At 35.4% G+C, this 17,768-nt stretch overlaps 1 protein-coding gene across 1 annotated transcript in view; it reads right to left on the reverse strand.

Moving 5' to 3' along the window:
• The window catches only part of IPO7 (importin 7), a 46,677-nt gene that overhangs the window by 21,930 nt on the left and 6,979 nt on the right, over positions 1 to 17,768 (reverse strand). Inside the window, exons 2-6 of the mRNA XM_025928086.2 lie at positions 13,847 to 13,928; positions 9,826 to 9,979; positions 7,968 to 8,126; positions 4,273 to 4,429; positions 2,432 to 2,521 (exon numbers count right to left, since the gene is read on the reverse strand). Of these exons, the coding sequence (XP_025783871.1) occupies positions 2,432 to 2,521; positions 4,273 to 4,429; positions 7,968 to 8,126; positions 9,826 to 9,979; positions 13,847 to 13,928 (642 nt within the window). The remainder of the gene's footprint in view (positions 1 to 2,431; positions 2,522 to 4,272; positions 4,430 to 7,967; positions 8,127 to 9,825; positions 9,980 to 13,846; positions 13,929 to 17,768) is intronic.

Raw genomic sequence — 17,768 nt, forward strand, 5'->3', positions numbered from 1 at the left:
GGTAACATGAAATGTTTCTAAAGTAAGAACAGTGTTACTCATGGTTATTCAGTTGTAAATAGTCTAGAGATTGGAGGTAGTCTTAGAGACTATTTACTCAAGAAAAATGAAAATTTGTGATTATAAGATTTCTGTAAACACATTCATAGCAGCTTCATTTGTACTACTAAAATCCTGAAACCACCCAGATGTCCCTCAACTTGTGAATGAATACGTAATTGTAGTATATCCACACAACAAAATATTACTTGGTAATAAAAAAGAACAAACTACTACAATACAACATGAATACATAAGAAACAAACTATTACCACACAACATGAATACATACCATAAATACATTATGCAAAAGAAGGTAAATACAAATAATTACTTTTATTAAGTTCTAGTACAGGCAAAACTAATCTATGGTGCCATAAATAAGAATGGTTATGGTAGGAATGACTAAAGCTAACTACCAGCAAATATTTTAGGTGATTACATGGATACATATAACTGCTAACTCACTGGGATATTTATTTATAGTATGTGCATATTTATAAATTATACCCAAAAAGTACAGAGTATATAAATGAAAATTTTAAAATTATATTTTGTGGGGCTCCTGGGTGGCTCAGTGGGTTGAGTAACTGACTCTTGGATTTCAGCTTAGGTCTTGATCCCAGGGTTGTGGGATCAAGCGCCATGTCGGGCTCCACGCTCAGTGTGGAGCCTGCTTAAGATTCATTCTCTTTCTCTCTCCTCCTCTCATGCTTTCTAAAATCCAAATGAAAAATTAAATAAAAAGTAAAAATTATAGGGGTGCCTGGGTGGCTCAAGGGGTTAAGCATCTAACTCATTTAGGCTCAGATTATGATCTCATGGTTTGTGAGACTGAGCCCTGCTTCAGGCTCTGCACTGATAGCGTGAAGCCTGCTTGGGATTCTCTCTCTCCCTCAATCTCTCTGCCCATGCTCTCTCCCTCTCAAAATAAATAAACAAAATTATATGTTGTACCTATTAAATGTGTACAGTTTCCTGCAGAGTGGGAGAAATGTCCTATTTATTTCTTCTACACAGTTTTTTTCTTTAAGATAAAAATTTAAGCGATAAACCACAGAACACGAGGTCGGTCTCACTTATGCCACTAATAAAATTATTTTGGATAAATTACATAACCCTTCTAGGTCTCTATTTAAAATAAATCCAGAGGGGCGCCTGGGTGGCTCAGTCGGTTAAGTGTGCTACTTCGGCTCAGGTCATGATCTCACAGTTGAGTTCAAGCCCCGCATCGGGCTCAGTGCTGACAGCTCAGAGCCTGGAGTCTGCTTCGGATTCTGTGTCTCTCTCTCTCTCTCTCTCTCTCTGCCCCTCTTCCGTTCATGCGTGCGCTCTCTCTCTCTCTCAAAAATAAACATTAAAAAAATTTTTTAAAAATAAATTCAGAGGGATTTTTTGAGGATTAAATAAGGTATGTAAGAACACTAAAAACATTTTATGTATTTGGGACTTATGAATTCCCCTACCTCTCTAGAGAACTAGATTATAAAGAAATATAGCTGTTATTTTTAAAATTGTGATTAAATTAAAAACACAGCTGGACAATTCTTTCTGTACTAAAAATCACTGAATCGTATACTTTGAAAAGGTGAATTTTACGGCCTGTGGGCTTTATCTCTATAAAGTTGTTATTTAAAAAAACAAGTAATGTAACTAACTACAAAGTTTTACTAATTTGCCAAATTCTTCCCCTGGTTCATAAGTGTCTGATAAATTAATAGGTTAAAATCTAACAATGAGTGTCTTTTAAAATTATACATAGTTAATATATAACATTGTATTAACTTAACATGTATAACACAATGATTTGATATACGCATATATTGTGAAATGATTACCATCGTAAATTTAAGAAGGTAGTCAAAAAATATAAACTGTCAATTATAAGATAAAGAAGTTCTAGATATGTAATGTTCCACATACTGACTATAGTTAACAATACTGTACTGTATACTTGAAGGTCGCTAAGAGAGTAGATCTTTAAAATTCTTATCATAAGAAAAGAATTTTGTAACTATGTGAGGTGATGAACAGCGTGTAACTCTTGATCTTAAAGTCGTGAGTCTGACCCCCACCTCTGGGTGTAGAGTTTAGTTAAATAAAATAAAACCTAAATAAGATTTTTAATATTAATAAATAAAAACTGAAAAGAAACAGAAGAATAAAGATAAAGAGATATATATACGTACCTAAATAATAATATATGAAATAACCCTTTATAATTTTTTACTTAGTATATGCACATATGTAAACAAAGTGGTCTCTCCATCTAGAATAATTTGTATTATGAATTATATAAACTCTTAAAAAATTTACAGGAAAGATCAGTTAAAATTTTCAAAAGATACTTCAGTATTTTAGTAATGTTAAGAACACAAGGAGACTTACTTACATTAGGTACATCTCTGTTCACAACAGTCTTTAAAATTTCTATCCATTCTGTCAGGTTCTGTTGGTTTATCAGTTCCAGTGGTAGTGTATACTGAATGAAAATCAAGAATCAATTATTTAAAAATCCTTACAAAAGAAAATCTGACTTCCTTTAATTCTTCACAAAACCTACAAAAAGTATTTCATTTAATTTTTTAGTACCCAACCAAATCTCTCATTCGGCTGATCTGGTCAGTTATCTACAGTGGAGAGTTGTGGCAATGACAGTAGGCATCCTTGTCATCCAAATTACTGGAAGTATGTTTTATTTTCACCACAGGAGTGACATTATGGACTTCTAGTGAATGTCTTTTACCAAGTGAAGAAAATCTCTATTCCAGGACTCTTAAGAGTTGTTTTAAGTAGGAAAGCTTATTAAGTTTGATCAAATGCTTTCTCTGATATTCTTAAACATGATTACAGGTCTTTTTTTTTTTTCATGTAATATGAGTTAATCACAAAAACTGATCTGTTGATCCACTCTGTTCTTTGGATAAATCCTCTTAATGGGCTCATAAAATCAATATCCTATTTAGAATTTTAGGGTATCTATCTATTTTCACAAGTGAGACAGGGCTATATTTTGATACCAGGGTATGCTGGTGTCAAAAAAATTAGTTGGGGAGGTAACTATTTTGTCCTATGCCCTAAAACAATTTATAAAAATAACAATCTAAAAAAGTTATAATCTTACCAACTAGAAAACAAACGAAAACAGTATAGATAGTATATATCCAAATCACTTCAAGTGCCCTTTGCTTAAGACTGGGAGATAAGAGATTGTCTAAATCTATTAAATCTACAGATTTAGCAAAGAAATGCAAAATCCAACCAAACAATAGAGTCAGTTACAATCTTTGGGGAAGTCACAGTTCTATTTAAATGATATTTTAAAAGTTAAGCAAGGGCATGAATTGAACCAAAGGTCCTAGTAGATGAGATGAATCCTTCTTTGGCTACATGGCACAAAAAGAACCAGACTTTTAATACTGATCAAAAACGGTTTCATATAAATAATTACATCCCACTGAGAATACACATACAATCACTTTCTTAGTGGATATCTTTTATCGCACACTTAGAATATGTAAAAATGATGAAGCCCATTATTGTGTGCCAGTCAAGTAAATCAAAAGTACTAGCATTTTTGTGTTAAGCTTAGGAATAGGGGCGCCTGGGTGGCACAGTCGGTTAAGCGTCCGACTTCAAGCCAGGTCACGATCTCGCGGTCCGTGAGTTCGAGCCCCGCGTCGGGCTCTGGGCTGATGGCTCAGAGCCTGGAGCCTGTTTCCGATTCTGTGTCTCCCTCTCTCTCTGCCCCTCCCCGTTCATGCTCTGTCTCTCTCTGTCCCAAAAATAAATAAACGTTGAAAAAAAAAAATTAAAAAAAAAAAAAAAGCTTAGGAATAGGTTTCGTAATTACTTGGACAATCTAGGTACATTTGGCATATCAGGTTCATGCTAGATATAAACTGTAATTTCAGTAATTGATTTTCAGACTTTGTGAATGCTTAAGGTGAAAGGCATAAAAATTTTTTACTGATTTTGTAAATAGTGTTAGATGGTTTATGGGAGCTTAAGATGACCAGTTATAATTTAAGATTTATTGGAGTTGTTTGTGTATTTAGGGAAGTGTGCTTGGTAAGACTTTTAATGTACTTACAATTTTGGCGATTTATATTTGACTAGCAAGAGATCTACTTGATCCAGATTTTCACATGAAATTAAGACAAGTAAATTCTTTATCTTTTAATGTAGCAAAGACAGACTTATTACATATAAAAACGGTTTTATAAAAATTACCTGAACAAGAGCATAGAAGATCTTGAAAATTTGTTTCTGGATAAGGACAGACTGATCAGACTGATCAGAAAGAAGCTGGATAAAACGGTCCTTTAGAACTGGCAGAAAATGCTGCATTGCTGCTACCAGTGGACTCCGTTCCTCTGGTTTCTTGTACCTTTGGGTAGGAATACAAACTAATTCTGTAAGAATTTATTTCACAATTTTATTTATATGTATGAGTTACAAAATTAAAGTGCTTGTTTGTTCACATAAATATATAAACAAATACTTCCTAAGCAACTTTAGATTCCTAGAAAGAAAAAGAAAAACCAACTATGGAACCAAATCACAAGCAAAAGCAACTTAAGAAAACCCTGAAATAATAATAAAATATTTAAAATTTTCTGAACATTCATTATGAAGCCAATAATCTTCAAGGCTCCATTAGCATCCTTACTTCCATGGTTTGAGGAAACTGGGGCACAAAGAAGTATCCTTCCCTGTATACTCATCGAGGTATAAACCTCATCAGTCAAGATCAAAGGTCTGTCCTCTTAACCATGTCACTATGCAATCTCTATTTGTGAATACTGATACAAATGAGGAGCTACAATGACTTGACTTTTAAATATTAGCAGCTGACATAAAATCAATTGTATATTACCATCCTTGTTATTTACATACCAAGACCATTAAGGCAGAAATGGCATCTATAAGGCAGAAAATATTCTACTTCTAAAAGTACTATAAACAGGAAGGTCTTTTGTAACCTATCTGGCAACAAAACCTGACCTCAACGGGCTATTTATGACCTTCACTTATCCCATCTAGAGTGGATATTCACACATTTCATAGCAGATATAATAATGTGTTTGAAAAAAACAAGAATGTGTTGGACTACTGAGTGATGGTTCAATTTCAAAAGGAGTGTTTAACATGTATTATGTGAACCTTGCTACCTTTCTAAAATCCAAAAAATCTTGAATTTGGAATCACATTTGTTCAAGGATGTGGGTAAAGAATTGCTGACCTAAGTGAGAAATTTCCGCATAGAGATTTCTCGGCCTTTTAACAGTATTATTTAAAAAGGTCTGTTGGTTTTTTAAAAAATTAAACTATACTTCAACTTAAAAAAGTTGTCAAATATGCTTCAATGAAAAAAATTTTAAATAACTTAATGGACTAGAAATATAGGAAAGACACCCCAGCTTCATTAAGGAATAGGAAGAAAAGCTCTGCAAAATACAGACTAGTTGTTAAGTCATTATTCTAAAAGACACAATTTATCTTTTCAGATTAATCTAAACCACTTTAAATTGGTGTTCCCTACCAGACTCCAGTTTTATCTACTGGTAGCCTTCCTGAAGGAAGAAAATGTATTTAAGAATTGAATATTTGAGCACATTTTTAAAAGATAAAGGTAAAAAAGCCAGATTCTTTTTCCCTACTGGATGAAATTAGAACCAAAGTAAATTGCTCACAATAAAAAAACACCAAGACAAATGTTCTCACTAATAACAACAGAGACTATTAAACAATAAACTGACATTATTTTAAGTAGTATTTTAATGTGCTAAGAAATTACATGTAGCATACATTTTAAAACATTATCTGCACAGTTGAGTCAAAAAAACCACAACAGTTTATGAAAGGAAGCCATTTGCACTCTCCAATCTGATTATATAAACTATAGTAATTATAGAAAATATTTCCTTAAAAAAAAATATTTCCTTTTAACAATAAAGGTAGAACTATATTAGGTGCTTCTCTCCACTTATCCAACCCAGATGATCACTCACATTAAGAGGGTTTGACTACCCATTTCATATTACACATTCTTCTTTCCTACCTCCCTCTCAATATCAAGGAGAGGACTAGAAGTTAGATGGTATTAGTTGCTAATCTAAACTAACTGGTATGTGAAAATAATTATGATAGGAAACAAATCACTATCCCATAAGACCTGAAAAGTTCCTGAAAGCATGAAAATATGACACTAATAAAAGCGGACTACCACAAGGCTACAATGTGACAATCTGGTGAGCCAGGCTCACCAGAAATCCTAAGTACTAGTCCATCACTTTTCTCTTAAAAAACAAACAAAAAAAATCTTCAATGGTATATCAGCATCTAAAAGAATCACATCCAAATTCTCCATCATGGCATTCAAAACTCTCTTTAACATGGTCCCAATTACCAGACCAAAATTATCCCCCACCTCTCAACAGAAATTATCCATACCATTTAGTGGTCTCCTCACTACCCACTAAAGACAGTATCTCATTTCCACCTCTGTACCTTTCTTTGTTCATACTACTCCGTATGGTGTGACATGCTTTCCTCTTCAAATGCTCCTTCTGTGCTCCTTCAACTGACAAGCATTTCCTGAGGATCTATGCTCCTGAAGACCACCACAACTTCCAATTTCTCCATGAATTTTCTTAGAACTGCTTTAGTCCACACAGATCCCTTGTGAACACCTTGTGCTCCACAATCAACACTGGCGGAAAATGAACTGGAATTCCAATACTGTAGCAGCCTCCTATGTCTCCCATTAAAAAAAAATCCCTGTCACACTCTCTCCTGCTAAGATTATAGGACAGGAGAGACTTGAACCTCCTCAATGACAATAACAGATTATTGTTATTCTCTCTCATTTTAATCACTCACTTACCAGAACTACAACAACTGGCACTCTGACAGAGGTTGGAGCAACAGCTGGAACATTCCTTAGCAGGAAGATGGGTAGCTGGTGGGAACACAAGAAAACACCAGTACCAATGCTGTAAATGGTATATTTCTCTCCTGCTCAGAAGAAAAGCAGCAGTTCATCAGCTACTTTGAGCTGGGACCCAAAAAGGGTATTTATATTGGAGGCTAACTACAAGCCCCAGAATTAGAGGGCTCACAATGGCATCTGTGTAGCTGTTAGGACTGGAAATAAAGCCACCATCATGGTGTTAAGTGTTCCTCATGCCTTCCTCATAATTTTCTAGTGTCAAAACTTTTAAGTGCCTAAAAATTTCATTACTTTCACTATACACTTGGAGATAATCCCTTCAACATTTGGCTTACCACCTTTAGTGCTATGCCTCAACTTCCAAGGTTATGTATTTTTTCTCATCCCTAACCCCAAATCTAAAATGATCCCTTAACCTAAAATGTGTCTTACTGACACTACTTACTTATATGAACTATAATTTGTTCAAATATGCAAACACTGAAACAGGATCCCTCAAAATACAATGATTACAAATGATCATATGAAATTTCAACATATCTTTCTTAAAGGATCTTATCAAGACCCCAAATTAAGATAAAAAATTCACAGAAAGCCAGAAGTTAAATAAAGAGCTCTAATGCTCAAAGTACTCTGCTACCCTTCACATTTTAAAAAAGCTCATGTTTAGTTTAGGCCTTTAATCAGCACAAATTGATGAGCCCATATTGAGGAATTAAAGATAACTCAGTTTTTGAATAGGGAAACATAGCAAGAAAAAAGGGCACAAGGAGTTTCTTAGTTGAATCAACAGAAGCAATTGCAGAATTAAAATAAGAATGCTATTTCAAAAAGAAAATACTGAATTAAAATCAACATATAATTCACTAATATTTATATACCAAATGTAATTTTAGATGTTCAAACAGACTACCTTAAAATTTCCAAGCTTTTCCTACTTCTCAAATCTCTGTAGGAATTGAGAGACACTTACTCATAATTTTTCACAAGCTGATAAAGGCAAAGAAGAATTCCTAGCCAACAAGCACTGTTATCAGACTGAAGATAAAAGCCAATTTTGTCCACAATGGCAGTCCAGCGGCTTGGATAATCGTGTTTGATGATATGGTGAATGCATGTAGTAAGCTGTACCCTGAAAGTCAAAAATAAACAATAAAGAGGAAGAAATGCTACCTAGATAAAATTCTGCTCCAAGAAAATTGCTGTTTAGAAAAAAGTAAGCCCCTGAGCAAAATCTACCTGTTCCTACTGATTTAAAAGAAACCCAACAAATTACAAGGTGATTTGGGGGCCCCTGGGTGGTTCAGTCGGTTAAGCGTCTGACTTCAGTCCAGGTCATGATCTTGTGGTTTGTGGGTTTAAGCTCCACATCAGGCTCTGTGCTAATAGCTCAGAGCCTGAAGCCTGCTTTGGATTCTGTGGCTCCCCTTCTCTCTGCCCCCTCCCTTGTTTTCTCCCCTGCCTCTGTCTCAAAAATAAAAAAATTTAAAAAAAATTTTTAATGTCTATTTACCTTTGACACAGAGAGAGACAGAGTGCAAGCAGGGAAGGGGTAGAGACAGAGGGAGAGACAGAATCCAAAGCAGGCTCCAGGCTCCGAGCTGTCAGTACAGAGCCAGACGCGGGGCTCAAACTCACGAGCTGCAAGATCATGACCTGAGCCAAAAGCCGGCTGCCCAACAGACCAAGCCACCCAGGAGCCCCCTCAAAAAAATTTTTTTAATACAGGTGATTTTATTTTTTTATTTTTCACCCCATCATCAACTGACGAGTTTCATTTAGAACATAGTTATTCTCATTAAAAATTCTGCAGAATCATATAAAAATAAGAGCTTTTAAATTATCAAGACTATAAAATATGGGGCACCTGGGTTGCTCAGTCAGTTAAGCATTCGACTCTTGGTTTCAGCTTGGGTCATGATCTGGCGGTTTCGTGAGTTTGAGCTCCACATTGGGCTCTATGCTGGCAGCATGGAGCCGGCTTGGGATTTTTCTCTCCCCATCTCTCTGCCCCTCCCTCACTTACATGTCTCTGTCTTTCTCAAAATAAATAAACTTAAAAAATAAAAAAAACCAACAACCAAGACTATAAAATATAACGTATATGACAGCATTCTAAAGTTTTCTTTTACCTGTGTCCACCTGATCACACTATGTTTCACAAGTTTTACAGTAAGTTTAAAACCTTTAGGTTTTATAACTGTAAAAATCACAGTAAGAAAATTAAATAAAAAGAAATTTGCCTGTAACAGCATTTGTTAAGTTTACTGCTATAAAAATGACAGGTTTTGGGGCGCCTGGGTGGCGCAGTAGGTTAAGCGTCCGACTTCAGCCAGGTCACGATCTCGCGGTCCGTGAGTTCGAGCCCCGCGTCAGGCTCTGGGCTGATGGCTCAGAGACTGGAGCCTGTTTCCGATTCTGTGTCTCCCTCTCTCTCTGCCCCTCCCCCGTTCATGCTCTGTCTCTCTCTGTCCCAAAAATAAATAAAAAACGTTGAAAAAAAAAAATTAAAAAAAAAAAAAAATGACAGGTTTTTAGGGGCGCCTGGGTGGCTCAGTCAGTTAAGCACCTGACTCTTGATTTCAGCTTAGGTCATGATCTTATAGTTATGTGAGATCAAGCCCGAAGCAGGGGCTTGAGATTCTCTATCTCCCCCTCTGCCCCTCTTCGGGGCTTGTGCGCGCGCTCTCTCTCTCTCTCTCTCTCTAAAATAAAAAATAAAAAAAATTTTTAAAAAAAAGACAGGTTTTTATGTTCTGGAAAGACCCCCTCCCAAACTCCACAAATTATATACCTGGAACAATGGGTAAGTTTTAAAAATATACATATACCTGATGAGCTCAGGAGAGTGGATAATAGCTTCTACAATATTTTCTCGAATACAATGTCGATCTTCTTCTGGAATAGTATAAGGAGATATATCTCCTGGTGCTGTTTCCCGATCAGGCCAATACTGTGTTATCATATTTTTCAAATAGATAACACCTAAAATGTAGATAAATTTGACAACAGTATTTACTGTGAAAGCATTGTGAATACCCCTATAAGTGTCCACACCTCAATTTATTTCTTTCGGACCAACCACTGTCAGTAAAGCTATCCTTTTTTAAAAACAAAATACTGCCTTCTATTATTTTAAAAGTTGATAATCAAAATACAAGTTTAATTCTTAGCTACTGTTATGATCCATAAAGTTATTATTAAACATATAGCCTTAGAGAACTCTGCAAATAAACACACTATACAAACAAAACTGCTAAAGACTTTTTACATCACATTTATTCCTAATATTTTTTATCCTGTTTTCTGTCAGAAAGCTATTTAATTTCACCGTATCAATTTTCTAAACGAAGCCTCTAAAGATAAAACCACATACACATACCAATATAGCTTCAACAATTAGTAACACTACTATAGACTGAATGTTTGTGGCCCCCCTCAAGTTTATGTCAAAATCCTAACCCCCTAAATGACAGCATTAGGGGTGAGGCCTTTTGTAGGTGATTAATGCATTTAAAAGAGAAACCCTATGGGGCGCCTGGGTGGCGCAGTCGGTTAAGCGTCCGACTTCAGCCAGGTCACGATCTCGCGGTCCGTGAGTTCGAGCCCCGCGTCGGGCTCTGGGCTGATGGCTCAGAGCCTGGAGCCTGTTTCCGATTCTGTGTCTCCCTCTCTCTCTGCCCCTCCCCCGTTCATGCTCTGTCTCTCTCTGTCCCAAAAATAAATAAACGTTGAAAAAAAAAAAAAATTTAAAAGAGAAACCCTAGAGGTTCTTCCCCTTCCACCATGTGAGGTTCTAAGAACCAGAAAGTGGGTTCTCATCAGACACCAAATCTGCTGGCTTCTTGATCTTAAGACTATTCAGCTTCTAGAATTGTGAGGAATAAACTTCTGTCATGCAGTCTATGGTATTCTGTTATAGCAGCCCAAACTAAGACGTACAAAGGCTGTTATTTTTATCATAGAAAAATTATAGTATAAAAATCTCTAGTCTACAAATTTAAGTATTTCATTAATATGCAATTGTACTACTTCAAATTCATTTTATTTTATGGGAGAATTTGCTATGTTCAAAAATTACAGATTACCTATTTTGTGTTACCGATCACACTGCTATCTTGAACATTGCTAGTTAACATGAACTAGATTGCTAACAGTGCTTTTAATCCAGTCCTCCCCTTCCCATGAGAGAACCTTCAATCACAAATGCATAAGATGTACAGGAAAGGGAAATTATTCAAAATTAATCAATTACTAAATTCTAAAAAATACCAGCTCTTCTCTGATTAGTAATTAACACTTACCTGGAGTTTTATACCTATTTGAATAAGGATAACTAATACATCTATGATTTTTACATTCTACTTTGTTTATCTTGGGAATTAAAATAATATCCCGCCTTAAAAGTATTGCAAAAGAGATTAAGACTACACATTAAAATACCCTTAGTATTGCAAAAGAGATTAATACTACACATTAAAATACCCTTCAACAAAAGTTTTAAGACAAACTACATCTACAATAAAGAACACTGACTCAGGGAGCCTGGGTGATTCAGTCAGTTATGCATCTGACTCTGGATTTTGGTTGTGATCTCAAGATCATGAGACTGAGCCCCAGTTAGGGCTCCATGCTGAGTGTGGAGCCTGCTTGGGATCCTCTCTCCCTCTCCCTCTGCCTCTCCCCTACTCAAAAACATAATAATAATAAATAATTTAAAAAAACCCCACAGACTCAGTATATGTAACATATTTTAGATTACTACTATTTCCAGAATTTTGATTCTTCCAAAACAGAACAAAGATTAAAATTAAGACTTGATACACTCCTATGTCCTCTGCATAGAGCCTCTGAGTATTTATTTCTATCATCTAGCAGCTGCTATCACCATATGCCCTATACTAAAGAGTAGCATTCAATTTTTTTTTTTTAAGTTTATTTATTTTGAGAGAGAAGGAGAACGTGCACATGGAGAAGGGGCAGAGAGAGAGAGAGAATCCCAAGCAGGCTCTGTACTGTCAGTGTGTAGCCCAACATGGGACTCGAACTCAAGGACCATGACATCATGACCTGAGCCAAAATCAAGAGTCGGATGCTTAAGTGACTGAACCACCCAGGTGCCCCAGGATCATTCAATTATTATAAGAATGCAACTTTTAAAGTAGTTATTATATTTTAAAATTTTTACTAATTCCACAGTTTGGCTGCTTCTGGTTTTGTACATACTAAACAACTTTCTAGCACAATTTAATTTTGTTAATGCACATAATCATGTCTCAAAATATTAAGGCCCCTAAATGCCACTTTCAACATCTTAAGTAAAAATTTCATATTTTAAAGTCAAAGATTCTTATTTAAAAGAATAACCAAATGGGAAAATGCCAACTTCACTGGTAAAAGAGAAAGGACAGTTAAAATAAAGATTTACATCTGACCAGGGTCCAGTGAAATCACTATATTTTATAAACATAAAAAATATTCTATTATTGTGCTACTTATATACCAATATTGTAAAAAATAATAAACTTATAGGCATTCATTTATTTTTTAATTACTTTTGGTGTATCAGGCAGTATTTTAGGTACTGGGAATACAATTGTTAATGAAAGAAATCTAAGATTAAATGCTAACAATTGAGAAATGGTTCACTGCCTATGGCACATTATGGTAAATTATGTAGCCACTGAAATATAAGTTTTAAAACTAACACTATATGAAGAAAAGGGAAATGATTACTATACATTAAATGAAGCAAAAAAAATTTAACGAAATTGATGTAGGGAAAAAGAACAGCAAGAAATAATATCAGAATATAACTGGTTTTCCTAGAATGGTGCAATTATTAGTATTTTATATTTCCTATAACAAAATTAATACATCTGCAAATAAATTAAGTAACAGGACCCTAAAGATGGGAATTCTATTATTTTGCATACTAACAGCTAATATCAGAAATAGTGTACCACATTTTCACACACTATTTGGTACTGAGAGAATTGCTCAATATCTTGTTGAAACTGGAACTAAGAAATACAGTAGTTCCCCCCACTTCTGCAGTTTCACTTTCTGTGGTTTCAGTTATCCGCGGTCACCCACAGTCAGGAAGCAGATGAGATGATCTTTTCTGACGTATTACCAGAAGGCCAACAGTAGCCTAGCATCATGTCAAAATGCCTACATCATCTACCACACCACATCTCATTGCACAGGCATTTTATCTTCTCACACCATCACAAGGGTAAGTACAGGAAAAGAAGGTATTTTGAGAGAGACCACATGCACATACCTCTTATTACAGTATATTGTTATAATTGCTCTAATTTTTATTAGTTACTGTAACTAATCTCTTACTCGCCTAATGTACAAATTAAACTTTATCAATAAGCATGTATGTATAAAAATAAATGTAGTATATATAGCATTTGGTACTATGCACAGTTTTAGGCAATTACTGAGAGTCTTAAAATGTATCCAGCATGGATAAATGAGGGCTACTGTAGTATTTTTCTAAATGATTTAAACAATAAAGGCAAAAATTAAAGGAACAACTGATAAACAAAGAGGTTTGTATCTTAGAATCATCCACTGGGCAAATAAACAGGGAATAAACAATCTTTTAATAAACCTTATCAATTTCTCTTTTTAGCTTCTCTTTTAATTCAAGGAAATATCACATTCTTTTCTGCCACCAAATATCAAGGCACTAGCTGTTTGTAGTAAACACAAGAGGGCAAACCAAGTTTCAGGGAAGAAAATCAATGAAGGGCCATCCCAACATACCTCTGCTATTCAACTGTGAACCTTTTAAATAAATGACTTACATAAACCCAAGAAAATAATTTAGTAACTTGCCTGCCTGTCTCACAGGTAAATCCAGTTGTTCCGACATAGTAATCTGAAGCAGTGTTGAAACAAAATTCAGAGACTTGTGTGCCTACAAACAAAAAAACAGGTTTTAAATTTCTGCCAATAAATATTCTCAGTACTTTATTCCACTGTTTGGCACAAAAGGCTACCCACCTGGAAGTTGGTCCCAGCCTTATTTCCCATCACTCACCAACTATGAACTAAAAGAAAAATTTAATAACCTACCTCCTAAAATATTTTGGATGTTTGTATTCGCCTTCCCATTTATCCCAACTAGCATTCTTAACCTACACTGGCACCAACAGCTCAAAAACCACATCCTCGGTAATGTCTATTTCCCCAATTCAGTAATAATTTCCCAGTAGAGATGTTCTACTAAGTGGCTACACACAAACGAAATCAGTAAAAATTAACAGCCTGGAAAGTGGTTTACAAGGGGCTAATAATGTTTTATTTCTGAATATGGCTATTTTACATAGTGTGTTCAGTTTGTGAAAATTAATCAACTGTACCTTTATGACTATTCTGTATGCATGTTACATTTAAATACAAAGTTAAAAATCAATAGCTTTGAACATATGATAAAAGTAGTATACAAACTATAGGATTATTTAATACACTTATATGAAATTCCAGTGCAACATACACAGAAAATAATGAAATATATCCAAAATGCTACTATAGTTGTATCTTGGGTGGTAGGATTATAAAGAAGCTATTCTTCACACATTTTCTATTTTCCAGTTTATACTATGGACCCTGGTCACTTTCATTAACAGTATGAAAAAGTTAAAGACTCCTAAAGTTGTCATATTTGTTTCTGGTTTTCTAAAAAAGAACTGGGGGAACCTGGACGGCTCAGTCGGTTAAGTGTCCGATTCTTGATTGCAGCTCAGGTCATGATCCTAGTGTCGTGGGATCTGGCTCCATGCAAGGCATGGAGCCTGCTTAAGATTTCTCTTTCCCTCTGCCCTTCACCCACGCACCCACTCTCCCTTTCTCTCTCTCTCTCTCTCTAAAAAAAACCAAAACAACAAAAAAGGCAAGACTACCTTTACCTGAACATTAACAGCAGCATTATTTATAATGCCCTCAAGTGGAAACAACCCATGTCTACCAACTGATGAATAGACAAGCAAAATGTGGCTTATCCATACATAATGATTAAATATTTGGTAGTAAAAAAAATGAAGTACGGATGCATGCTACAACATATGTGAACCTTAAAAATATATTGTGTGAGGGGTGCCTGGGTAGCTCAGTCGGTTAAGCATCCGACTTCAGCTCAGGTCATGATCTCTCAGTTCGTGGGTTCGAGCCCCGCATCAGGCTCTGTGCTGACAGCTCAGAGCCTGGAGCCTGTTTCATATTCTATGTCTCCCTCTCTCTCTCTGACCCATCCCTGTTCATGCTGTCTCTCTCGGTCTCAAAAATCAATAAACGTTAAAAAAAATAAAATAAAAAAAAATATATATATATTGTGTGAAAGATGCCAATACTCCAGGACTGGGAGTTGGCAGGGGGCAGAGAGGGAGATGGAGAGTGCTGCTAACAGGCACAGAGTTTCTTTTTGGGGTGATGAAAATGTTCTAAAGTTTGTGGTGATGGTTGCATAATTCTGAATATACTAAAAACAACTGAATTGGATACTTTAAGTAGTTGAATTCAAGTTATAAAAAAAACTGAACCATGAAAATAAATGCTTATTTTATTACTCTTTAAGTTACTTTGCCTTCAGAAACACAAGCACATATCTCAAAAGTGCAAGTGAGGAAAAAAAGTGTTCCTTTCAGACAACAGAGCTAGACCACGTGGTAAGAAAAAAAAAGGATGTTTCTGACAGCAGAAACAGCACAAGCAAACTCAACCTGGGACATTTATATTTATATACCTGCCCCCGTACAAATGTCCATCCAGCTGAAATCCCTAACGCCTTGTATCCTCCCAAAGAAGGTAACAAATAGACATAAAGTAATACTAAATATCAGACATGACATACTCAAGAAAATCCAGAGCAAAAGTAGATTAGCAATTACCTAGACCTGGGATACAAGATTAAACTGGAAGGAGGGAGTTTACTGAGAAAACAAAAATATTCCAAAACTAGATTGTGGTGACAGTTGTACAACTTGCTAAATCTACTAAAAATAAAAATCACTGAGTTTCACCTAAAATAGTTGTATTTTATGGCATGTAAGTTATACCTCAATAAAGTTTAAAAATGAAGGAAAAAAAGACCATGGATTGGTACAACTGTAAAACAGAGATCAAATAAAGATACACTTTAACTGTTCAAACAGGAAAACCTCCTTTTAATCACTAGCCTCATTCTTCATCACAAAAACCTTTTAAAATCTGAGTAATTGGGGTACATGGGTGGTTCAATTGGTTAAGCATTTGACTTCAGCTCAGGTCACAATCTCACAGTTTGTTGAGTTTGAGACCCAAATTGCACACTGAGCTGATACTGAGCCAGCCTGGAATTCTCCCTCCCCCCCCTTGGGTATGCGTATGCGCGCGCGCTCTCTCTCTCTCTCAAAATAAACTTAAAAAAAATAATAAAATCTGAGTAATTATGTTATCACTCTCAACAGTTTGGCAAACATTGATATGGGCCTCAAGATGCTACAATAAATCTTTTAGAGTATGAGTTAGAGATGCTGACACTAATTATAGGCCCTTCTTCAAGCTTCTCGTTTCCAGCAATCAGAGAACCAGAAGAACTGAAGCAACAAATGGGTCATCATACATCATTAGGTAGAGCTACAACGGCTAATACTAAAGTTTAAAAGCTGCTAACCACAACACAAAATTACCTTTCAAGACAACTTCTTACCTTCTCATTGTCATCAACCCAGACAATTCAACATTCACCCTTAAACCCATTTCATCAAAATTTTTCAAAAGCCACAACCTGAATTCCATTTCCTTTAACTCCGCTCCACCTATTGGTACTTACGATGTGTCAGACACTACAGAAATAAAAGATCACTATAAGGTAGGTTGGGGTATTAATTCTATTTCGACGTAAAATTTTGAGTTAGGTCCAAAAGGACTTAAACCCATAGAGATGAGATGGGGGGGGGTGGGATTTTTAAAAAGAAAAGAAGTATGGGTTATGTTCAAGAGATTATTAGGAGAATGAAAGACAATAATGAAAGATGAAAATGAATAAATTGTGACATCAAGATCTAGTTAAGTGTGAACTTTTTTTGAAATTTTTATACAACCTGATAAGGAAGATAATAAGGTCTTGAAGCAGTATCAAGGATTTAATTCTAGGATAAATGAATATAAAACATCACAGGTGGAAAGCTATTATTATAACAGGTAATAATAGGCCTGAAAAACTTCTACTCTAGGGGCAGCTTCCCCCACCTCCCCAAGTAAGTCTAACTTTACAAAAGGAAAAAATGATTACACATACCCACATAAACAAATTTCGCCAGACCCTTTAACCTACAATCTTATCCCCACCCCCTTACTAGCTTTCTACTCACTAACTCTGTATTCAGAAAATTGTTTTCTGTAAGGTTACCAATATTTTAAACGCTTTTTCCATCAAAAAAGTCTAAATTTTGCTTTAACCTCCCTCATTTAAAAATAACAACCCTTTCTTTTTCTAATAGCTTTTTACTTAATACATAAGTAATTCGTGTTGACTCGTAGAAAAACTAATCATTGAAGTAAAAAGGAAACGAAATTACCCACAACCAACCTTCTTACTTAAAACTCCTTTTCTTGGCTTCCTCCTTTTATATACAATTATCCAGTCTCCTTTTTTCTGTTTCTCAAAGTTCCAAAAATAGGAATGGCCAAAAGTGAAGCCCTCCAGTCCACCCTACACCTCCAGATGACACTCCCTCCCTCTCAATTCACCAAGAAAAGTCTCCTTTCCATTGTTGCT

Source organism: Puma concolor, chromosome D1, assembly GCF_028749965.1.
Source record: "Puma concolor isolate L17-30 chromosome D1, mPumCon1.1.hap2, whole genome shotgun sequence".
In the NCBI taxonomy this organism is placed as follows: domain Eukaryota; kingdom Metazoa; phylum Chordata; class Mammalia; order Carnivora; family Felidae; genus Puma; species Puma concolor.